The sequence below is a fragment of the Cryptomeria japonica genome, chromosome 5 (genome assembly GCF_030272615.1).
Source record: "Cryptomeria japonica chromosome 5, Sugi_1.0, whole genome shotgun sequence".
In the NCBI taxonomy this organism is placed as follows: Eukaryota; Viridiplantae; Streptophyta; class Pinopsida; order Cupressales; family Cupressaceae; genus Cryptomeria; species Cryptomeria japonica.
In genome coordinates this window covers 83902308-83928682 of record NC_081409.1, presented here as the reverse complement: position 1 = coordinate 83928682, position 26375 = coordinate 83902308, and the positions used below count along the sequence as shown (strand labels likewise).

Genomic DNA, 26375 nt, shown 5'->3' with positions numbered 1-26375 from the left:
AACTATTTCTATTGATAACCTTTTTGATCTCAAACATACACAGATTAAGAAAGGAGCTCAAAATATAATTTCATATATAACAATTAGATTAAAATTACATAAACACCATTTGACCATAAAAATCTTATAATGTATTGCACTAGGATTGTGCATAATTACAATTTGTTTCTGTCGAGAAATTAAATAAAATGTTCAATACTTGCACAACGCTAATATTAAATAGAGACTTCAAAATGTAATTGTAGCAAGACACTAAACGTATGGTAACTGCAGAGGCTGCTGTTTGCAAAATACCTGCACGTAAATATTGGATGAAAATAAGAATTATACCTAGTGTAAATATTGGATGAAAATAAGAATTATACCCAGCGTAAATATTGACTTGATGCTTTCATTCTAGAGTAATAAACTTTGGCGACTAGAAACAAACACCTATAAGGAAAATTAAATACCTGTCAGTTATTTTATTGCACCTCGTCAGAGACAACGATCATTTTCCACTTCTTAAAAAGCAAAGATATGAAGAGTGCCTTTACCTGGGTGCTTCTTCGGCCGTGCATTGACTCGATCATCGTGCATACGTATCTGACATTTCAATCTGAAGCAACGCAGTGGAAGGACCCTCTGAAGAAATTGCTGTAACAGATGGAGAACTGTGGTAATAAACCTCTGCAGTACTATCAATGGTATTTAGCAAAGCATGATAATTCAGCTTAGTTTGTTTTGGATCACCCCTATGCTCCACAAGACTAACATCTCTATATAGCCCCGGCTGTTTTGTGGCGGCTCTTATCCAAACAAGTTCCTCCACTACCTCTCTCATGGACGGCCTTGATTTTTCTTTCGCTTGCAGACATGCTTTTGCTAACCTTGCCATATTTTCCATCTGTCCTTGGATTTCCTCGTTCACCACTCTAGGATCTAAAATTTCATTGAGACGGTTGTTGTTAATTGCAGAAAGGAAATGGTCATACAAAGCACATGTAGATCCATGTATAGACAGCAATGGCATCAAACCCGTGAGAAGCTCCACCAAAACTACACCGAAGCTGAAAACGTCACTCTTGTCTGTAAATTGGTTGCTCCTCACAAACTCAGGATCCACATATCCTGGAGTGCCCGACGGAAGGACGGTGCTCAAATGCCTTTCATCCGAAGGACGTAAGCGAGAAATACCAAAGTCTGCTACTTTTGGTGTGAATGAGTTGTCTAACAAAATATTTGAAGATTTTATGTCACGATGGAAAATGGGTTGAGAGGCTTGAAGATGCACATATGCTATCGCCTCTGCTGTTTCAATGGCAATTTGCCTTCTTGTTTCCCATGACAATTGCTTCTCTCCTGAGTGTAGATGTTCAAAAACTGTTCCCTTTGGCACAAATTCGTATACAAGCAATGGAAATTGAGATTCCATACAGCAACCAATCAATTTCACTACATTCCTATGGTTAATATGAGACAAAATTATAATTTCATTGATAAACTCATCAGAAATTGATTTGGGTTTTTTAATTGCCACAAGCATACCATCTACAAGAACTCCCTTATAAACAGTTGCAAATCCACCTTTCCCGAGTTCTGTTGAAAAATTGTTGGAAGCTATTTCCAACTCTCTTTCAGAAAACATTCTCAGGCTTTCTTTTCCTCCCATGGAAGCGATGCGTTCCTGCAACTGTATTCCGCCATTCTGTCGGAAATTATTTTCTCTTGCATGTTTTAAACGACGCATGCTCAACCACCAAAATAGTCCACAAGACACCACAGAAACACCAACAAAAGAAGAAGTAGACCCTGCGCTCTCACCAAAAGAGAAATTTTTTTACTGAATATGCTATTTAATTTTTTAATTTTTATTTCCTAAAACATAAACAGACGTGCTGTATGCTCACCAACAATTGCAAGCTTGAGGTAGTTGGAGCTTTTGGATACACATCTTGTCCCATTATGAAAGCCATCTCCCTTATATCCCTTTGCACACGAACAATTGTAGGAACCTGCAAAATTGTGGCATAATCCTCCTTCTTCTGCTCCAACGCACATATTCAACTCTTTTCTACTGCATTCATTTATATCTGAACATTTATCATCATAATTGTTAGAAGGCTTGAGATTTGAAAGAGAAATGATTATAGAAGAGAACACGTAATACTAATAAAAGAGATAATACCTTTGCAATCTGTGCCATTTGTGTAACCATTTCCCTCATACCCTGGATAGCATTTGCACACGTGCCCCATTCCGGAAGGTGAGTCGAGGCATTCTGCTTTGGAGGAGCAAGAATAATTGGCAGTATTTCTAGCCATGGAGCAATTTTGAAGGCCGATACCCCAATTAAGGCGGAGACCATAATAAGCTTTCATGCCTTCATCCCAGAAGAGGTTTGTTTTATTATCCACCACTGTGAAGGTAGACGGGTCCAATATAGTGGAGAAGCCACACTTGTAGTTGTCATCAAAATCAAACAAACCACCGCCCGTGAAATTTAACCACTCCCAATTATCTGGAAGGGTAATTTCACAACAGCCATAGCGGCAGTATGGCGGATTAGTTTGAGAGTCACATGTTGATACACACTTCGCCTCTCCCCATTCCCCAAATTCATAGGTACCGAAGCTGTTGCAGCCAATCACCACGAACTTATTGAGCATGGAAATAGTGAAAGGCCCACCATTAGGTGGCTGAAAGAAGTTTGAAGCACCACGTTTTGCATCACACGAATATGTTTTGATCGAAGTCGAATTTATGACGAGATGACCCTTGTAATCGATCTCCATAATCTTGTAATCTTTAGCTGGAAGACGCTTCTGAGTAAAATTACCTAGATATCCAGTAAAGAATGTAGTGAGCTTCCCAGTAGAGTTGCTCTTACTGCACGTGATCTGAAAACCAGGGTATCCACAATCAGAATTGTTAATATAGAAAGGGTAACTCACACTCATTGAGCCACACTTTTCAGGATGACAGTTTGCAGCAGCAGTAAAGGACACCAAACAGAGACAAACTCCAAAGCGAACCACAACTCCGCAATGCATTTCCGTTCGCAACGACATTTTCTGTTTAGGCGAAACCGGCTTCCGAAGCATGACAGCAACAACAAGAAAATATGAAGGAATAGAAAGCAGCGTTGAAGCAAATAGCAAAGTGCATGATTGACTTGACAACAGCGGAAGACTTTGCGAAAGCTTAATTGTCAAGCCTGACAAAGATTAAGATGATTTTATTGAGCGAAATAGCAAATTAGCGGAAATTGATGTGACATTTGTGAATAAGGCCAAGTTGAGCCAACCACGCAATAAGAGAAATTGATTTCTAGAAAAGCGTGCAAATATAATGTGTACTCTTCAAGTGGTTTGTATATCTACTTGAACCAAACAAATTTAGTTCAGAATCTTGGTGATTATCTTCTAAATCTTGTTACAAGAATCTTACTTGTCTAATTAGAGGCTTTCCATGAGGCTTTTTATGAGCAAAATGAGACGACAAAAGAGGTATGCCAATCTCATCTTAGTTTTGTTGTATTTAAAGGATCAATGCAATTTAGACATATTAACTTCACCATGGACAAATTAATTGTAAGAGCACTTCGGAGTTATGCTTTCTAGAAAGTTATGATATTACATTCAAATAATTGTAATTACGTGCTTGCTTCACTCTTGGTTGGGAGAACAAATTGGAAGATAAATTCTTCTATTCACATGCTTCAACTCAATTCAAGTGTATTTGGAAGATCTAATAAATGTTTCTTCTTTGTTAAACTTGAATAGTTATTTTTTTAGGAGCAATTTCTCTATCTCATTTATTTAGTGGAATGACTAATAGAAGTAGATGACCACCTCATTGTAGTTTGCAACTGACTTTATGGAAATTCGTTTGTAAACCAAGGCATTCAAAAAGTTTAGGACACGTGGAATATTCCCTCCATTGATTAGAAATTTGAATCATAATTTTAGGTTGAGATTCATCTTTCAATTTCTAATATAAAGAAGATATCTCGATGATTCATTCTGTAGTCTCTACTTCCATGCAATTGTAACAATCCATCTTTTGTGAATGCAACATTTTCAAGGACATGACAGAATATATGAGGAGAAAAACACACTTTTTCTTTCTTAAAGTTGTTTATAAAGACTTACTTTCTTCCTTTCACCTTGATGTGTAGTTGAGTAGCTATTGGAACCATTTTAGAGAACTCTCTCTCTCTCTCTCTCTCTCTCTCTCTCTCTCTCTCTCTCTCTCTCTCTCTCTCTCTCTCTCTCTCTCTCTCCTTGACACTATAAAAGTGAGTCTTTTGAGGTTTGAGTTTAATTTATTGAGTATAGTCAATTCATGAAAGGAGATCATTGTGGTTTTGATGGGTTTTTTTCTTTTGTTAAAGAGTTATTGCCACAATCGATTATAGTTAAAATTGGTGTTACTTCATAGAAGAGTTTTTTCAAGTCTGGTAAAGCATTGAATAGTGGTGTAGTTCTTTATACAACTTCACCAACGAACGAGGCTGCTATGTCAAAATTTATTTTAAACTAACAAAGTTCATATTAACATTTCAAAGTTATCAAATTATTTATCAACCATTTTTTATGAAACAATTTGAATTTTAATATGGTTAAGATGTTTGCAAGTTGGTGGAGAACTTTAGGAGTTCATGCAAGATTTTAAAGGAAATAAACAACACCACAAGTTTCTTAAAACCCAGTAAACGAGGTAATTTATCCCTCTCAAATGACCATCCCATATCCCTTTACAAAGCCACTTTTAAAATTAAATATAAGGTGAAGGGTAATAGGTTAAAGGTTCTTCTTCTTATACTAATTTATATTCAATAGAGAGGCTTCATAAAAAGTGCTGGTGTAATTAAGGTATTTTACCTTGGTTATTTCTTACCTAGGTCCTAATTACTCATCATTTAAACTTACTTAGTGAATTGCATAGGAGTGGTTGGAGCATCTCCACTTTAGGTGGCATTATCATGTTATCATTTCCACTTTATATGGTGTCTCCATCTTTAGTGACTTTATCACATTATTATAGATCCACCTTTCATGGAACCTTGCACTTTTCCACCTTTGGTGGGTGATCCACATTTAGTGGTGTTGTCATGTAATCACTTTTCCACTTTAGGTGGGATGATAGGTTGTCACTTTTTGTCTCATGTTATAAGATTACAAAACTTGCCATAATATTATGCACCCCTATGTTCTCACCTTGGTTATATAGCCAAGGGGTCTCCTATATAATATATATTCATTGCATATTAATTGTATAGAATCTATTTGATTGTATTCTATTGCATCATTGATAGGAATCCAATTTATTCTTGTATTATTATTTATCTCTTGTTATTGTGCTTTCCGTTTGGTCTCCAGATCTTGGGTAGCTACCTTCATAGCCAATTCTTACGTCGCATTTGATCCAATAGGGTGGCTTAAACTCTCTTACACATCTCATCATTTGATAAGCGACTTCTACTACTTTCTATGGGTATTGGTTGAGATAATAATTAAAAGATCTATTTTATACATCTGGAATATTCTTCTATTACATAAATAATTGACATTTTTTATTCATAAGAAAAAAATATCATACAAAATTAAACAATTGACTTAAATAATAGATGACATTAATTGTTTAGAATCTATAATATAAATTTAAGTTCAATTGTGTAATGAAAATAATAAATATTAAATCTAAAAACAATCATTATTCTATGAATATTAACAATAATAAAAACCTACATAATTCTAAACATTGTTAAAGTCGTCTTTATTAAAAGTAAATAAATAAATGGTAGAGCTCAAAAGTCTCTAGCCTTGCGCGTTAAAAAAACAAGGGGAAAAAGAAGATTCTGTCAATCCACATCATTGAATGGTCCAAAATTTAACATTGGCCCTTCAAAACTGGAAGATTTCCTTGGATACCGGTTATGCGTTCCAATGTGAGGTTTAACTATAGTTGGTAATATTTTTTCGTGTTACACATTTTGTGGGCCCTCTTGAATGAAACGGCTTCCTAAGCTGGTGAATGGAACCCTGGTAGATATAACCAAGGTTGACCTGTTCAAAAACTTAAGTAACTAGAAAAATCATGGTGACGTTGTAGAAAAATCAGGTAGACAATTCTCCAATGTAACGCCAATTCTAACTTCAATGCGTGGAAGGCGCGCTTTTTTTCATGTGGCTACGACCTAATTCATTGACTTCGAAGAGAAGTGTTTAATAAATGACATTGGTTTAATGAAATATTGGCGATGTAGTTATAAAATGTATTGTAGAAAAGTCTACTATCACATCATTGCATTTTTATATTGAAGAATGATTTTATTTATTTTCTACTTTCGATTAAAATATACATATTTTTTTTAAAGAGTAGGTGAAGAGCTTCAATAGATAATATAGTTCCAACAACCGTCACCTTATTGTCATGTTGACCCCCCAATAGCCATCATAGTGAAAACACCATTAATAAATGTGTTTTGTGCCAATAGCCAATCATTTTTTGTAATTAATTGGCCCATTTGTGCACAACTATTGGAACATTTGTGCACCACTATTGGAACATTTGTCAACAAGTACTAGTGATTTTGAGTTGACGGTTACTGGAACATCTTTAGTTAGGTATTAGGCGACACTTTGAAATGTGTACTTTTTGACCTGTGTGCGCATAATTGATTCCATAGTGTGCATCGTTACTGCCCAGAAGGCAGATCAATAGCTATAAGTAGTTAAGTCGCATATGAAGACAACAAAAAAAAAAAAATCAAAATCCGATGTACCGTTTAGGATCTGTGGGTGCGCGAAGTTAGCTATGACGGCTACTGGTGCTCTTCCCCTAGATGGCAAAGTTTCATTGTCAAAGTCAATTTTGTATTTCATTTCAATCCAAATGAAATGTTTAATAAATTTTTTTGTATTATGTTGAAATATTATAACAAATAAGATAGTGATTTTGTATAAAGATATTTGAGTTGAGAATATAATGAAGAAGATAAATATTCAAGAGTTGAAACATAATTTAATGGATTAATCTAATCTCTTGTACATTACATTTATACTAATTCACAATTCAGTTAATGAAATAATAGACAAGATATAGAACCATTCAATTCTTATTTGAATTCTTCAACAATCAAAATTCTAGCCTTTGAACAAGGTAATTAATAATAGCTTGCATATTATCAATAGAGAAAATTTGTTCAAGTGTCCCTCAAAGTAGACAATCCAATATGTTATAACACGATAAATGAGTAAAGCAATAGCAACACACACATAAAATACACAAGTCTATCTTATTTTTTATGTGTTGTTATTCATTTACATATATAATTCTCACAACTAAAATTCATAGCCATTTTATTTGCAAAGATTTGGGGAGTGGTGAGAAAAACGAAAAAGTTGAAAAAGATGTAGTCTAAGAATAATTGTTGATGGAAGTTGTAAGGACCTCCATATTAATAAAATAACAAAGTACACAAAAAATAATAATTATACAATCATTTAAGTTGACTTGCTCAACTATATTAGAATAGAGACCTTATATTAGATTTCAACATAATATATGAACACATAAGCCGATAAACTATAAAAAACATAAGGAATTTATTTCCTTTACATGAGACCATAAGGTTAAATAAAAAGAGTAGATAGAGTACAAACTAAAGACCCTAATAGATACTCTTGACACATGACCTCCATTTGAGCACACCACAAAAAAATATCATCAGAGTTCTTTACTTCCCAACCTTGAAGCTTTATGCTTACTCAAAATCCTTCCTAGCATAAAAAATACTCAATCCTACCCGAGGATGCATAGAAATTAAAAATTATTAGGACTAATGAAATCTAGTGCATCAAAGTATAGACAAAAAAAAATTATACAATCATTTAAGTTGACTTGCTCAACTATATTAGAATAGAGACCTTATATTAGATTTCAACATAATATATGAACACATAAGCCGATAAACTAGAAAAAAACATAAGGAAAATATTTCCTTTACGTGAGACCATAAGGTTAAATAAAAAGAGTAGATAGAGCACAAACTAAAGACAAACCTAATAGATACTCTTGACACATGATTTCCATTCGAGCACACCACAAAAAAAATATCATCAGAGTTCTTTACTTTCCAACCTTGAAGCTTTATGCTTACTCAAAATCCTTCCTAACATAAAAAATACTCAATCCTACCCAGGGATTTATATAAATTAAAAATTAATAGGAGTAATGAAATCTAGTGCAAATGTAATAATATCATGATATGATAAAGAGAGTGAAACATAATGATCAAATAGAAATCATATAGTAAAATATTGATCAACATACCTAGGCCAAAGAAACTTTATCATTGTTTGCAAGTAGATATATTTATGGTGGAAATCTATCCTTCTTTGTTCTTCCATATACAACACTCATCCAAATTCAAATAAAACACATGAATAAACAAGATTGCATGTATGCATTTCTACTTAATGATTATGTATATATATAAAAATAATACAATCTCAGATATTCAACATATATCTTCCATATCTAGCTAAAACTAAACATAAATCTTCATGATCTATTTCATAACCAATTTAATCATGATTGAATAATAGAAAATAACCTATAACAATAAAAGAGTAAACAATACCCTACCATATACCCTCATGAATTATTTAATGATAACAAAAACATATTTATATACATAAATCCAACCATAATATAAATATCATCAATTAATAGTGCATAAGAGATATTTAAAATATGATATTATAGTGAGAAATTTCGATCATCAATAAGAATGAAATGAAATCACAATAAATCAATTTGCCATAATCACTAAATACCTAAATTGTATAAGTAAAAGCTCAGTTTAATGATTACTTACAATGCCATGGTTTTCTTGTCCTATGTTTATCTTACAAGGCACGACTTTCATTGATTTTATAGAAATCTAGTTCTAACATAATTACCAATCCCCTAACTGACTTTATATTCTTCTAGATTGGTCGCTGTATTATACAATATACAAAGAATTGAGGAGTAAAACATTCGCTCAAGAATGATAAGTGATCTCTAGTTCTAGTACTGAGTAATATGCTTATATGAATAGAATTAGCTAAATTGAACAATATACTTATGCATCATTTCCTAATGCATATAATATGCATCTTAGTATGAATTTATACTTCTATTCATATCAAATTTGTATCATTGAGTCCGACTTATCTATATTAATACATAAGACTATGTGAATTTAAGATGATATTTCTATCCTTCTATATGCAAGAGATAGGGAATGGTAGTAGGAACCTAGGTCATTATATGATCTCTATGACGACTTCTCAATCTTGATAACAAAATTAAGATGTAATTTTTCATTCAACTTCTCTAGTAAATGTACAAGTTGATAGAGATACTTCATGGATAGATTAACACATTCATAAGTATTGAATATTAACCTAGCACAATAAAAGAATTGAAACCATTATATTTTATGCTTCTAAGTGGAATAGAGTTACAATAATAGTCATTTACAAATTCATTTGTATACTTATATTTTCTAATTCTTGCCTAATACTATAGCCAATATCATTGTTTATACATCCATTGTAAAATAATTAAATAAATCAGTTGTCTTAGCTATGGCACTCCCATTGGGTACCCAGACAAACCACTTTGTTGAGGAAAATGCAGTCTACATTGGGTTACAACTGGCTATTCGTGAAGGGCATAAAAAATTTTGGTTAGAGAGTGATTTATTAAACATTATTAAATGTTTGTGTTAACAGATGACCCCCCAACTAGACTATTAATCATTTGATCCAAGAATGCCACATTACGATGACCAAGCTAGACAAAATTTAAATTTCCCATGTGTATCGGGAAGGAAATATGCCTGCAGACTACGTGGAAAATGTTAGTATGGCATGTGAGGATATAAGGTGGTGGAGGACAAGGAAAACATTCCCTATACACTTGTATGAATTGATAAGAAAGGATGTCAAAAATCTTGTCCAAAGACAACTTATTAATGATGCCATCTTGACAAATGTGTAAAGGTTTTTTATTGTACTATGTAGTATAGATTCAAAACTAGGGTTTCTCAATTGTTCTTTATTATCTGGTTTTTCTTTGCCTAGGTTCGGGTTCAGATCTAATACTCGGTATTTCCAAGTTTGTTGCTTTAGAATGGGGGGAGACAAAAATAGAATGCAGCCAACTTCTTGCCACAAGTGGGAACAAAACATGGACCTCTAGATGAAAATTACTAATGGTTGTCTTGCACCATACCTCAGCAAATTACATGGCCAGGATCCGAGGATGCCAGATGAATTTTTGAATGACTGGCATAACGACATCCTCACTGCTTATGGGGCCAAATTCAGAATTGATGAGCCCTTTATAGATGAGATTACGAGCTTACAGATGGAAGATAAAAAGTTCTACAAGGAGAGGAAAGCTACAGAGGAATCCCTTTTGGTTTTCCTTGACAAACAAAGTGAAAGAGATAGAGTGAGGAGGATGGCGAATGAAGGACATAATAGGAAAGACCTTATGATGCTTTAGATGGACATGGTCAAAGTCATAATGAGGTACATAACTATGCATGGTCATTTTGTCAACATTTTCTCTTACCATTTTTTGATTTTAAATCACTTTAAGCATGATAGAATAATTTCCCTTCCTCTTCACCTATTGTCTCCTCTTGGGCATAGTTTGACAAATCATGTCAAGAATAGTGAGAACCATGTTCTGCATGAGGGTTTAATTGTTCTTATTGCAAAATATGTTGTTGCAAAAATCCCTGAAGCTTAGGTTAGCCCCAATGTGCAAGTGGTTTCTGATACTAAAATTGACGAGGAGGATAGGGAAGATTTTGCTATGGACTTGCATGATCTTAATGTGTCAGAGGATCCTAATTATTGCCCTTCTAAAGAAGAGGGCCCCCGATAGAAAGTTACTCCTAGTAGCAATAGTAGTAGAAGAAACAACATTCTAGACTTGTTGCCAGTAAGTTTAAAACTCCTACTTTTAAGCCTCAAGAGTTGGGCCCGACAAGAATGAAAAAGATAAAAGTGGGGAAAAAAGAGGATTCAAAGGTTAAAGGAGAAGAAGAAATCAAACTGGATATCCCCCTCAATGTGGGCCAAGTGGACTCGGGAGAAAATATATATATATAGACTTTGAGCTACTCTTGGCAAACTCCACTAGCAGCCAGGAAAAATGTTTTCACTAGATTACGAAATTATTTTCTTAAACCAAGGTATAAATGACATAATCAACACTTTTACTAAGACCCCTATGCCAGACAAGACTAAAAAACTCCTCAAAATGACTAAAAAACTCACAGAGGATGTCAAAGTTATGAAAACTGAACACATGTCAAGGGATTGTTCAACTATAGAAAAGTATGGAGGAACTTAACTTGGGCAACCTCAGAAACTTGGTGGAAATAATCAAACAAGCCATGAGTAGTAGTGCAGAAGGTCTGAAAAAGGTTAGGGAGATGATTGCCTTCCAAAAAGCCCAGCCAATTAATAAGGTTCCACCTTCAATGACCAAGATGAAGAAGAAGAATGTGGATCCAATTTCTCAAGGGGTGGACATGCAGGTTACAACTGGACCCTCTACCAGAACGAGAAGTAGAAGCCAGGAGAGGAGTGCCACAAGATTCATAATGGAAGAGCTTAAGGAAATCAATAAGAATATTATACAAAAGAACTCTAAAGTCATGCATTCTCTAGGTTAGCTTTTGTTGTTTATGTTGTTGGTTTCCCTGTTAGTTTTGGTGTTGTGGGGTGTCTCCCCTATTTTTGTGGCCATTTGGTTGTTGGTTTTGGACTGATTTGCTAACTATTTTAATCTTTTTTGTATGGATTTGGGTTTTTGGTCCTTGTAAAACTCGTTTATCTTGATGAAAAAATAATGAAAGAAATCCTAATCAATCTAGAAATTTTTCATTTCTAAACAAGCCCTCCAATAAATGTTTTAATATCAAATTATTGAAGTATCACACTTAAATCAACTTCAATAATTTGCATTCAAATCTAAATTTTATCTAAAATATATCTAATGCAATGATTAAATTTAACTATCATCTAACCATGAAATGGATTTAAAGCTTGACAGTGATTCCTAAAATCAATATAGAAATAAAGAATATATAGTAACTGTATAAATGAACACATTCACAAGAATATAGCAGAAGAGATGGAGAGAGGGAGTGGAAGTGGGAGTAGAGCTAGGGTTTCTGTAGAGGTTGCTGAGAATTATGATGAGGAGGATGGAGATGGAGGGGCTGAAAATGGCCTAGTGCTCTCTATTCTTTCCCTATTTGCAAGCATCTAGGCTTTTGGTTGCATAATCTATATATTTTGGACTATGTTGGGCCATTAAGGTTACCCTTTTATGGGTTGTGTTTGGCATTCTTGCCCCTACCTATTGGGGCTCATCCCTTCTACTATGTGGGAGGCACATGTATTTAGTATTCCTTTGGTCCTATCCCTATCCGTTTGAGCTTAGCTCTGCTCATTTTTTGTTCTTGAGATATGCCCTATTTGAGGTTTGTGTGGTTCCTTTCCTCCTCGCCTAGGTATCACCCCTTCTCATTTGCAGGGCCTTCTTTGATGTTGTGTGGCATTAGTAGTTCCTCTTGACTATGGCTCTTTTGGTGTTTGTTGGCTGTTTCTACCCTATAAGTGCTCCAGTTCCCTTTGGAGCCTCACCATGTGGAAGACCTTTGTTTGGCTTGTCTTGGGTATTTCTTTTCCTGGTAATGTTGATGTTTTCCTTGCTCATGATGTGGCTCTTGATTGTGGGTTGATGACTCTATTCTAGGCCCTTGATACAATGGTTTGACTCTATCTCTGGAGTGTTTTGGATTGTTTCTCTGATGATCATGGTGGGTAGATGGTGTGTGCTATGCCCTTCTCCCACTTTTTCCTGGTTGTGTGTTTCCCTGCACCCTAGGGTTGTGTGGCCAATGTAGGTGCTAGTTGGGTAGCTTACCTTTTTTTGGCCCCTCTTGGGGTCTATGATCCCTATTTTGGTTGGTGGCAAGTTTGGTTTCTACATAGGTTTCATAGTCTCTTTGCGGATTTATCACTCCCTCTATACTTGCTTGGCTAGGTTCCAGAGATTGATCTTTAGTGCCCATATCCTGAGGTGGATAGGCTCCGTTTTCACTAAATATTCTCTTCTTCTTGGAGGCCCTATAGAAATGGGTTCTTATTAGATGTGTGCTTCTTTTGTGCTTCTCTACTCTATTCATGATGTTGTGCATGTGAACATCCTTTCTGAAGCAAGTTTTCATACTTTAGTCTATGGCTCTACTAATTTTTCACCTATTAAGGTGGTCCATGATGTTTGATTAATTATGCTATCTTTCAAGAAAAGGTTTAGCAATGCCTTTCAAAACCCTACAAGATTTTTTTTTTCTAGTTCATTCCTTGATCATCTTGTTCTATGGTCCATTGGAATGGATAGGTGAGCTTATTGTTACAAGGTATAGGGATGCCTTTAAAAACCATGTTAGATTGCTTACTCTATTCCATTCAATGACTGTCATATTTTGTGTTATGTTAAGGGCTCGAGCTCTCTCTCACTTTAATCAATCAAAACACTAATTCTAGCTTATAATAAACCAATTATATAAAGGGATTAAAAACCCATATATATATAGTCTCCTAAACTTTAAAACTCCTTTAACTCTTAAAAATGAAGTCTTGGATGAGTATGATGATCTAGGCATGAAATTTGTTTACCATAATGCCTCATAGAAATACGGTCTCGTGATGTTCTATGATGGTAGGATAGATTAAAACAATTTGGATTTTTGAAAGGTTTCTCAAAATTTTATTAAAATACAATTGACATGAGTAAGGTCAAAACCTACAACCTTCATGGATATTCTCCTTTCTTGCACCAATACTAGGTTACCCTTTTTGTGAAAACTTGACATTGAAATTACTATTTAGCACCCAAACTTCACTTTCTAATACTTAATAGTAGCTAAACCATTAATAATTTTAAGATGGAGTAAACTATTGATTTGTGACATTTCCTGTGCAAATTCTAGATATATATATTTTTTAAATTAAAAATAAATTGTGTATAGTTTTACATAACTTTTAATAACTTAAGTTTTATAGTAATCAGTACATTTTAGAATTAACATTTATGATGTTATGCATAACGGTATTTATAGAAAATATTAAATTCTATTTTTTAAAATATATATTTGTCACACCAATATATAGTGTATGGATATTTTTTCATAATTTTTTGTTGCATACTTTTTTAAGATAATTTTTGAAGTCAACGTAATTGTAATTTGGAAAGAGGTGTACAACATCATGCATGATTTTTTTTGTGTACATTACAATTAACCTTTTTTTTTGTGTTGAAATGAGCATATCAATACCTAGGGAAAAAAAATTCATTTTACATTTTTTTTCTTCTATTTTTTTTATTTTTCCACAGGTCTGAAATAAAGACCTTAATGTTCAATGAAAAACCAACATTCATAAGAAACAAAAAATAAATATAATAATGAAATTAAATATATTCAAAATCATGTGCACTATATATATATATATGTTCTCTAGTTACTTGAAGAAGGCATAATGTTGTATATCATTTAAGAGAGTTTAAATTTGTATGTCTTAAGTTTTATATAAGTATTTGAGACTCTTTTTCAGTAATATGTAGAAAACTTGAAGTCAAGGGTGATTTGCTTCAACAATTTCAGCCATATGGATGAATTAGAGGTGTGAAGTTTGAATCTTTAAGGTGCAAACAAAGTTCCATTTATTGATTTATATTTACATTCTATTGTAAAGGCTCATTTTTTATGGAATCAAACATGTCAATTTTATTTTTATCATGGCCACACGTGTGTCAAATATTGCTATTTTTTTCAAGGTATGTTGGTGTAATTAAGGTATTTTGCCTTGGTTTATTATTTCTTACGTCTTAATTACACTTTACTTAAGCTTACTTAGGGAACTACATAGGAATACTTGGAGTATCTCCACTTTAGGTGGACTTACCATGCTATTACTTCATCATATCCACCTTTTGTGGTTGCACTTTTCTACCTTTGGTGGGTGATCCACCTTTAGTGATGTTATCATGTGATCACTTTTCCACCTTAGGTCGGTTTATAGATTTTCTATCTACTTATCATGCCATGATGAGAAAATGACACTTCTCATTGTATCATTCACTGAAATTTACTATATATAAAAGGGAGTCTCCAACGTACATTTGTCTAGCTTATTGCATCATAATGCAGTCCTGAGCATTGGATCACAATTCAAGTAGTGGCAATTTTGTCCATTGGGAAAATAGTTCATCAGCAAAATGATGAAATAGATGGAAAGAGGGAAAACTAATTGAATATTGAGTGAGAAAGTGGTAAATGGGAGGCGGATGACCAAACAGGTTGTCATTTTGGGAAGAAATGATATTGTCTCCTGGGCAAGAGAAGAGAATCAGAAGGAACTCCAAGAGAGTTGTTTGACATGGAAGGAGGGGATCAATTTTTGATGAAAATAGAACCATATTGGTTTGATGAGAAGAGATTGATTAGATCAAACAAGTGCATGGACCTAGGTTGTTTTGTTTGTAAGCAAATTTGTAGAGGAAATCAAATTATGGTAGACTGATTGATCAATGCTTGAGGAAATAAGAGGGACTAAGGGGATTAAGAACCTATTCTAGGGAAGAAGAAAATAAGAGGAGGAAGCGGTAGTTCTATGTTAATGAAGGAGTGTCAAGAGTAGTAGAATAGTGATTAGACCTACTAGAGGTTGACCCAAAGTAATTTGAATAAAAGTACAAAATGGTTTTATTGTAATTATCTTTCTATACAAACATAAATAAACTAAAATTTCATGCATTTTCAAATTTAGTTATTCATCATCAAATTTATATTGGAATGGTTATTGTATCGATCTATTTTTTACTAAGATAAAACATGTTTTATAGGGACCCGAAACCCAAATCCAAAAGAAGAATAATCAAAACTGTATCAAACTAGACAAGTACCAATACCCAAACGGTGATAGAAACAGGGGAGACACCCCACAAAGCCCAACAAAATACAACAGATAAACTGTGGAAAAACAACCAAAAATCTAACCAAGAGCTTCGATAAGCTCAAAAAATTTCTCAATTATATTTTTGTTTATGTCTCCAAGCTCCTCCACGATGGTCCTCATGGCGCTTTTCTCCTAGTTCCTACTCCTAGTCCTAGTAGATGGTCCAGTAGACACCTGCACTTCTTCTCCCTATGGATTTATATCAAGATTTTTCTTTTTAGACTTGGTAGTTTATGGTGGAATACTGCTAAGTGGATGGGCTTTATGAACTACAATTTTATCATTCAACTTTTTGAGGCCTTCAACACTGTTGTTCATATCCTCTTTACTAATCTCCACCAAACCCTTGAGATTATCGTTTAGTTCATCTATACCCTTCTCCAAATTGGCTATTATAGCTTCATGCTCTGTTTTCATGACCTTCACATCTTCAGTCAATTTCTAGGTCATTTTTTCAAGAGTGTATCGGTTTTATCAAGCATCAAGTTCTCAGTTTAGGTGTTGATTATATATTTTATACCCTATTTGATGAAGATAATTTCATTAATCACCCATCAAAAGAACTTTTCCTGACTAATGGTCGAGTTAGCCAGAAGCATATCAATATCCACTTCATCACATTTACTATCTTCAGGGTCCACCTAGTCCACATAGAGGGTCCACATAGTGGTCAAGTTATTGTATTGCTCTATTATTATGTTGTGTTTCTAAAATTTCTTGGCACCTAGAATGTGTTACTACAAAATTTAGTTATTTTGGTCCCTACCACTTTTATGACAATAAGTCTATAGAGGATTATAAGGACTATCCAAGGCCTAAGAGACTAAGTACTAATTCATAAGGTATTAGAGAATGTATGTGAGAGAGTGTGCCATCAGTTTGGTATCAAATCCCAAAAAGATCTAGGTAAAAAATGTTAGTTATGTTCATGGAGATTTGGGAAAATATGTGTATGATAGTTTCATAGGTTAAAAGAGAAGAAATTGGGTACCAAAACATTGGGAAGGGGAAAAATGAAGAAAATCCATAGATGAAGTATCATTGAGACAAGAGGAGAAAGGATAGAAATATGCACATTGCACAAATAAGGAAAGCACCAAGAAGAAAGATAATATTAAGACAAATAATAGCAAACAAGATGCAGAGTTTGATAAAGAGATGGTAGAGGTGAAAATGGATTTAGAGAAGTGTAGGATTTTGGTGAAGCAGTGGCTTGAGGAGAGAAGCAAAGAATATGTTTCGTGTTGGCCAATGAGAAAGAATGTGAAGTGGCCTAAAAAGATGATTCCTAAGAAAAGAATAAGGAAAAAGATGTATGCCTTGAAATAAGAAGATGAAAAGTGTTTGGATAGAAGAGAGTTGCAATTAATAAATGTGTAAATGAAGAGATAAAATAAGTTCTCATGGTGGAATACATAAGGAAAATAAGAAAATATGTAGAGAGGAAGAAGTGTACAGAGTAGTACTTGAAGAAGAGAGTAAAGAAGAGAGAAAAGTGTCGACAAAGGAGGCACCCATGGAGGCATTTTGGTCTCTTGTTTTATTATCTAATGTTGTGTATGAGTATGTTTATGCAAGAATGATGAGTTTTATAAGGAGTTCATGTTGGAAATTGACACTCAATTGGTTGGTTTCAATATGTTGTCATTGATGGCAACATGGCAACTTGTTCCGGCTTCACATTTTAGTTTAGTTGTGTATCGACAGGCACATCACAGACACTTCACCGCCACCAACATCGACACCGATAGGTTGGATAGATTTCTTTGGTTACCGACAATATAGGCCGAAATGGTTTAGAATCAGGTTATCAGTATTTCTCAAGCTTGTAGGATGGATTTGAATGTAGTTAGTGAGACCCCTTTTGTGATTGAGTAGTATGCTCTACGCTGTAAGCCTTCTTGCAAGTGCGGGCCCCTATATTTTGTAACATCTCTTCATATGGCCAGTGAATTGATATTGTGGGTCACAAATCCCGCTGTGGTTTTTCCTCTTTGAGGTTTTCCACATATAATTTTGTGTGTTGTGATATTCATTTGTGCAATTGACTTATTGGTTGCTTTACTTCTTTCAATTCTATATGTATCGGTATACCGGTTGGTGTATGCATATTTTAATGAGGTTAAAATTAATCATTCTGGTAGAACACTGATTCACCCCCCGCTCTCAGTGTTCTTGGATTCAAACAGTTCAATAACAAGACCTTAAAGAAGGGAAGAGAAGGGGCAAGAAGGGAACCCATAAATTAAGATGAAGATGATAAACAGAGGAGACAAGTTGAAGCAATTTGCCAAGGTAAAAAGAAATAATTTTCAATAGAGGTACATTGCAAAAAAATTGATAATTAAGATGTGGATGATGTTGAAGTTTTTCAACATGGCAAAGAAGATTTTGAAGATGCCCTAGAATTTCTTGATGCCTTAAAAGATGTTGTAGATGAATGAAAAGAAGAGTACAACAATGAAGAATTGTCAAGAAATAAAGTAAAGGAAGGAAGCAAATATGAATAGTAAGTTATTAAATAGATAAATAGAAGTCAAAATGCTAGTTTTGGTTATGTAAGTAGGATTAATTTTTTTGGTTTTGATCATGTATGTAGAAGAATTTGGATATGCAAGTTAAAAAGGAGAAAAGAAAATTAGATAATATGGATATAAAATACCAAGTTGGCTTAATAAACCAATTATTGAGTGGCAATATATAAAGTGTCAACAAGGAGTAGGTATGTGCACAAAGATGGTGGTCAGAAAAGTGGACACCAACCAAAAAAAAACATGGAAAAACAAGCAGCGCGTACGCGGTTCTAAAATTTGAATTCATCACGTACGCACTTAGTTTTGTTGTTCCCGAGCCTAGAAAAGGTAGCGCGTACGTGCTGCTTTTAGGAAAATGAGCGCGTACGCGCTACGCCTAGGAAAATGACCCCGTACGCGCTAATGATCCCAAGATAACTGCATACGTGGTGCCTGTCAAAAAAAGTTTTTTAAAAAAAACTGGGTCTTATTTTCCCATGAATAGCGCATTTTTACTTTGTTTTTTCTCATTTTCTCTCCTAAACCGCGAACAGAGTGCTAGATTTCTCCTCCAGACTATGGATCAAGGTTAGTTTTTGTTCATTTTTGTCTTTCTTTCCCGTTTGTTCAATTTGTTTTACATTTTGAATTTAATTTCATTAATTTTGATTAGGTTTTTTCATTTTTTGTTTCAAACACTAGATTCTTCTAATCCACAACAAGAACAAGCAAATGCACCTCTTGGAAACCCACAAGAACAACCAAATGCACCTCCTGAAAAACCCACAAGATACACCCCGAATTCCTTCTTTTGACCACACACCCAAAAAAAAGGAGCAATTAATTAATCAGTTAGGACAAAATACGTCTAAAATCAATAGACTGATTGTTAAATTGAAAACATCCAAACTTGAGAATCATCAATCCCTCACCACTAGCCTATAAACATTAGCTAGTGGTGCCATAGCTGTTTCCACACAAATTACCAAATGGGGAAGCTTTAGGGATAGGTGTCGTCAATTCTATGTCGATGGGCTATCATACGAGGGAGTAAAAAATAAAAATATTAGTAAACAACAAATATGTGCCCTTTTCGTTGATCCCAAAACTGGTCAGTCATTACCTCTTAATGCAAAGAGGTTTCCCATACATTGGTGTACCATTGTGCAGATGAAGAATCTTTTTTGGCAGAGGTGGTGGATGGTCTTTGATGATCCACCTTGTAATAATTATGAGGTGCCATTATATTTTTTGAGAAAAGTATATTGTGAGTTTGTGCTCAATGTGCACCCAAACTATTTTGACATGAGAGAGTTCCATGGTAGAGGTGGTGGCTCTGGCCAAGATAGACCTGGAGCTCATAGGCGATTACCCACGGAGAGTCACCGCCCCCTAGCACCCAAACCCAAGGTGCATCAGGTTGTCCCAGTAGAGCTGAAAGAGTTGATGGAGCCATAGACTCTTCAAGAGGCCACAACATTGACTGGTGTCATCATCCAGTATGGGATGTTGTTAGCACACCCTGTTGTATTGGATGATGAGCCATTAGTTACTCCAGTTGGCGATAGAGAGACCATCCAGCATATGTGTGTCAGTCGCTTGGGGATATCCTTGGGGATAGATGATGCAGTCGGTGCAGATGGATCCTCATCTCATCTGTGCATGATTTGCGGGAGTAGATGTTAGGCCCTCACGGCTAAGGATTTCACACTAACAGATGAGTTGATGGACATGGTGTTTGCCCATGAGCGACAGACATAGGTGTGTTGATTTGAATTCATAGCATTTTATTTATCAGTCACTTTAAATTTGTAATTACATAAATAAATTTTCATTTATACATCAATTTAAATTGAGACAAATAATATGCATTTCAGGATGTAGCAGTGGTATCCCATACTCCTCCCCCAGTTATTATAACTGCAACTTCGATGCCTGAGGTATAAATTTTGTAACATGTTAAAATAGAATAGTACACTTTAAATTCAAAAAAATACAAGATATACTAACTATCTTTAATGATTGGTCCAATTTTTGGTTTGTAGGTGTTGACAGGGGACCAAATGTCCCAGATTGATGACATCATGCTCTCAGCGATCGATTTTGGCCTACAAGGCTATACAGTATCATATTTTTTACAACCCTTTTTATGTATTGTTTTGATGGAATATGCAAGTCATTTCATTTTAGATTTTTAAAATTATGTTTAATTTATTATTTGTACTAATATCTCATGTTAATTTTGTTTTTTGAGGGTACCCCCTCTGCATCTAGGGCTCGTCCAAAGAAAAAGAATTCCTCGAAGACGCCAAAACGTGGGAAGAAGGTAATTGAACACATTTTTAGTTGTACAATTGTTTGAAAATGTTGAAATCAAGTATTAGTTGGGGTTTGTAGATTGATTAGTGTTTTTTGTCTATTTTACATGGACAATTGCCATTGAGCTATGTGGATTTGTTGAATGCACATGATTCGCCCGTGGATCAAGAGAGGGCGAAGGTATGTATCTCTACTTTATTTTCTTGATTTCATTATTATATGCACGCGTACATGTGAACTTATGATATATTATAATATTATAATTTTTTCATAAAGGAAATATCCATACCTATTTCATCAATGGCAAACCCTCCTCCGTGCATTGGAGAAGCATCTCAGGATCTGGTACACTTTTGTTTGATATGTAAAATTAATTGTTTTTAACCTATAATTTTTATCATTATATTAATTGTATTTAATCTTTGAACATTTTTTTTTATAGGTAATAGTGATAGTTTCTCCATCGATGGTGAGTATTCCTCCGTCCATTGGAGAAGCATCTCAAGCATAGGTACGTCATTGTTCTCTATATTATAGCTTTTAAGTGTTTTTGATATATTTATGTTAGTACAAACTGTATTAATTGTACATTTAATCTACAATAGACCCCTTCGCGGTACGGCCATAACATGGATCCATTTAAGTATGTCTTCAAGAAAACTCCTAAGAGTGACAAGGAGAGGAGAGTGAAGACATTAGCTCCTAGATCAGCCGATAAGGTAATCTACATTTCAATTGAAAAGGAATTATAGTTAACTGCATAGATATGTTGTTAATTGTGAACTATTTTCTACAAAATAATTCTAACTTGGCTTTTGAATTGTGGTTTTGCAGCCATCTACAGAGCCGCACACTACATCAAAGAGGCTTGATTTTGATGATCCACCACAAGTTTAGGATCATATAGTGTTAGTTTTGGTCATAGAATGACCAATACATGTAGATATATTCTACATTTTTATTGTATATCGATTTGGACATGGCATATGCCACATTTTTGTAATACTTGTATTGACATGCCTTATATATATATATATATATATATATATATGTCGATATTTGATCCAATAAATGTGTACTGAGTTCATTATTTTGTATTCATTGAATTTTGTGGTTGTCCTTTTATAAAATTAATTGGTCATTTGCCTATGTAATCAACAATGTGAATACAAACAACAAAAATATATGATATAAAACATTGCAATCGTGGAATATGATTTGATAAAATTTCTAAAATGTTGAATTAACCCTACAAAAATCCTTGTATTTAGTTCATTATTGTGTATTATCTGTATTTGGTGGCTGCCCTTTTATAAATTTAAATGAATTTTTGCATATGTAATCAACAATATGAATATAAACAACAATATGTGTTTGGTGCGAGAGCACCCTCACGCTCACAATGGTCAAATTTTGTTCATCATGTGCACAAACTGACATCGTGAGCACGTCCGAGTGGGAAGGTTTATGCTAGGCATGCCCCTATTGTGCATCCCAAAGCACCGAAATATCGAGAGTCATACCATACCGTTGCGATCTCTCAAGTGCCCTGAGTCCAAAAAAAGGTCAAAATTTAACAGACTGTTTCTTCAAATCCAGGACACATATGATTGATCCATTTGAACCCATGGGGTCGCATGAGGCTCCTCTACAATGCCCTATCCCATTTTTTGATGACTCAGAGCCATTTTCAATTGGTAGCAGTTTTTCGCCTGCTGCAAAAACCATCAGTTGCATGCAATGCAAAGTTGCAAGATTGGCTAGAATTGATTTGGTTTGCCGTGTGCACAAATCGATGTCATGAGCACATCCAAGTGGGAAGGTTTACGCAAGGCATGCCCCTATCATGGATCCCAAAGCACCAGAACATCGAGAGTCATACCATACCGAGGTGATCTCTTAAGTTCCATGAGTCCAAAAAATTGTCAAAATTTGACAGACTGTTTCTTCCAATCTAGGAGACATATGTTTGATCCGTTTGAACCCGTGGGGTCGTGTGAGGCTTCTCTACAATGGCCTATCTCGGTTTTTGAAGACTCGGAGCCATTTTCAATTGGTAGCATTTTTTTGCTTGCTACAAAAGGTGTCAATTACATGCAATGCAAAGTTGCAGGATTGGCTAGAATTGATTTGGTTCATCGTGTGCACAAACCGACGTCACGAGCACATCTAAGTGGGCACTTTTACACTAGGCATGCCCCTGTCATGCATCCCAAAGTGCCGAAACATCGAGAGTCATACCCTACCGACACAATGTAGAAGTTGCTTGACAACGTTTTTGACAATTTTTTTGACAACAATGACAATCTTTGCTCAAATTGTATCTAGTCTCAATCTATGACCCCTATGACCCGATAATGACTCAAATAATTCTCCATGATTATATAAGAATCAAGAATTCTCATGATTGACCAGGGACACATCACATATATGTAAGGAAACCGAGTGCGGAAATAGCTTCCTACACTAATCTCTAATGGAAAGTATTGTGCAAATTCTTTTAAATCCTTACAATTTTAGATTCGTTAACTACTTTAACAAAGATATTTCAGCCATATACCATGCATACAGAAAATAGAGAATGACACAATGATTTACCCTGGGGAAAACCTTTCGGTAAAAAACCCCAGCACTCCAAAACCTGCACAATGTATTATCTTCAACACAACGGTTACAACACACTTGCAATGCAAGTTCTTTCAGGAGACAATCAACACTTAAAGACAAATCCAGTAGCATGATATCATACCAACAATACACTCTTTTCGTATCACAGTCTGTAACCCTAAAAAATGCTTATGCACTTTCCTTTTTAGGGCAACTTCCAAAGATAGCCGTATTAGGGTTTTACCATTCTTTGAGAAAATAGGAACCCTAAAAAAATTTTCGGGGTGATGCCCTGAACCCCATAATTGAGGAAGAGTGTACAGTACTCAACTTTATCAGTTGCCACATGTCTTGCATGTCTTCACCCGTCATTGAAATCTCCTAGAAATAGCTCTTACATGTCATAGGAATCCGTCATAACCGTTTCAGCCATGATCTCCTTACACACAATTCAAGATGTCGACACATCAAGTGGAGTGACACATCAACATGCCAACTAGACATGTACACTCACACTTAATTACATTATTTGCAAGAAATACATTTTACAAAACAAATAATAAGAATAGGAATTATCCAAGGTTGAGACACCTTATTCCTAACATTCTCCCACTTGTCGAACACCTTGTAAGAGCAATAGGAACATAACAGGAACTAACCACTATAGGCCAAAAGGCCCATAGACTCCAAACACCATCTGAACTTCGCAGTGCCCACTGGTTTTGTTAATGCATCTGCAACATTCCTCATAGTATCTACCTTCTCCAAATTTACCTTTCCATCTTCCACCATATCTCTCACAAAGTGAAACTGCACATCAATGTGCTTTGTTCTGGCAGGGAAAGTTGGATTCTTCGCAAGGCAAATAGCGCTCTGACTGTCACACCAAATAGTAATCTATTCTGCATCAACACCAACATCAGAACACAATCTCCTAAGACAAATGGCTTCCTTACAAGCATGAGTAGCAGCCATGTACTCAGCTTCTGTAGTGGACAAAGCAACCACAGGTTGTCGCTTACTCATCCAACTAATGGCACCACCAAACATAGTGAGCACATAAGCACTGGTGGATCTCCTGCTGTTAATATCACCTACCCAATCTGAATCCACAAACCCATGAATACAAACTGAATGCGGAGAACTAGAAGAGTTACCATGGTAACATATGGAGTAATCTGATGTACCCCTCAAATATCTAAATACTTACTTAACTGCATCCCAATTTACCCGTCCAGGGTTAGCCATAAACCGACTCAGGACTCCCACTGCTTGGGCAATGTCTGGTCTAGTATAGACCATAGCATACATAAGACTATCAATTGCACTAGCATAAGGTACTCTACTCATGTCCTCCACCTCACTATGAAATTTTGGACAATCATCTACAGATAACTTTGTTCCCACTGAAACGGGAACACATAGTGGTCTACAATCTGCCATGTTGAACCTGTCCAACACAGACTTCGCATACTTACTCTGACTCAACCAAAGTTTTCTGCTAGACTTGTCTCTACTGATTTCCATACCCAAGATGTACCTTGCTGCCCCAAGATCTTTCATCTCAAACTGTACTGACAATTGAGATTTAAAATCAGAAATCATACCCTTACCCTTCCCAAACAACAACATATCATCAACATATAATGCAACAATAAGAAGGCAATCATTTTCAACTTTGAAACAAACACAATGATCTAATTTCGATCTTACAAATCCAATTGACAACACAAAGGCATCAAACTTAAGGTACCACATCCTAGGAGATTGCTTCAAACCATATAGAGATTTCTTTAATCTGCAAACTAAGGATTCTTTACCTTTAACAATGTAGTGCTCAGGCTGTGACATATAAATCTCTTCCTCCAAATCACCATGAAGGAAAGTTGTCTTCACATCCATCTATTCTATCTCTAAATCATATGATGCAGCAAGAGATAACAAAAATCTAATGGATGTCAACTTTGCAACAGGAGAGAATATTTCACCATAATCTATTCCCTCTACCTGTGAATACCCCTTTGCAACCAATCTAGCTTTGTACCTTTCAACATTGCCATCTTCACAAAATTTCTTCTTGAACACCCATTTATAACCAACAGATTTTCTCCCTTTAGGTAAAGGTACAAGGTCCCAAGTTTTTTTTTCTCTAATGAAGCCATCTCATCATCCATAGCCTCATCCAGGAACCTGCATCTTCCATGCCCAAAGCCTCTTTCACAGATCTAGGCTCATCAGTGTTAATAATCAAAGCAAAAGCACAACTGGAATCTAACATAGAATAACCAAACCTTTCTGGTTGCTTTCTTTCTCTCGTGGATCTCCTCAAGGGCTGAGGTTGAGGTTGTTCTTCCTCTTCTTCCGAACTATCGGAGCTGCTAGAGCTCTCCTCATCATTAGACCCAACATGGTCTCTCTGTTCAGTCTTCTCAGGGGTAGGAGGAAACTGAACAACATCTTTTTCCTTTTCTTTTTCATCTAGTTGTAGCACAATAGGAGAAGATGTTAGCTCTCTAAAAATAACATTTCTACTATGCAACACCTTACTAGTCATAGGATCCCAAAGCTTGTATCCTTTCACACCAACACTATATCCGATAAAAATACATTTGACAGCTTTGTTTTCCAACTTAGATCTTTTCTCCTTTGGAATATGTGCATAAGCTTCACAACTAAAAACATGAAGATGTCTTATTGAAGTCTTCTTACCAGACCACACCTCCATGGGTGTCTTACCAACAAGAGTTGATGTAGGAGATTTGTTAACCAGATAGCAGGCAGTAGCCATAGCTTCGGCCCAAAACCTTTGTTCTAAACTAGCTCCACTAAGCATACTCATAGCCTTCTCCAT

At 35.1% G+C, this 26375-nt stretch overlaps 1 protein-coding gene across 1 annotated transcript; it reads right to left on the bottom strand.

Annotated features, from left to right (window-relative positions):
- LOC131053660 (wall-associated receptor kinase 2) lies at nt 1-26375 on the bottom strand. The gene is made up of 5 exons (XM_059220354.1): nt 25715-26375; nt 2168-3196; nt 1890-2072; nt 537-1791; nt 1-294 (listed from the first exon to the last, which is right to left on the bottom strand). The coding sequence occupies exons 1-4, from the start codon at nt 26373-26375 to the stop codon at nt 569-571; spliced, it is 3096 nt and encodes a 1031-aa protein (XP_059076337.1). The 3' UTR covers nt 1-294; nt 537-568.

Coding starts and splice junctions, on each gene's coding strand:
- LOC131053660 (XM_059220354.1), bottom strand. CDS start 26,375: ATGGAGAAGGCTATGAGTATGCTTAGTGGAGCTAGTTTAGAACAAAGG. Junction 3,197..25,714: donor TTTGGGCATGGAAGATGCAG/GTTCCTGGATGA, acceptor AATCTTTGTCAG/GCTTGACAATTAAGCTTTCG. Junction 2,073..2,167: donor AAATGGCACAGATTGCAAAG/GTATTATCTCTT, acceptor ATAAATGTTCAG/ATATAAATGAATGCAGTAGA.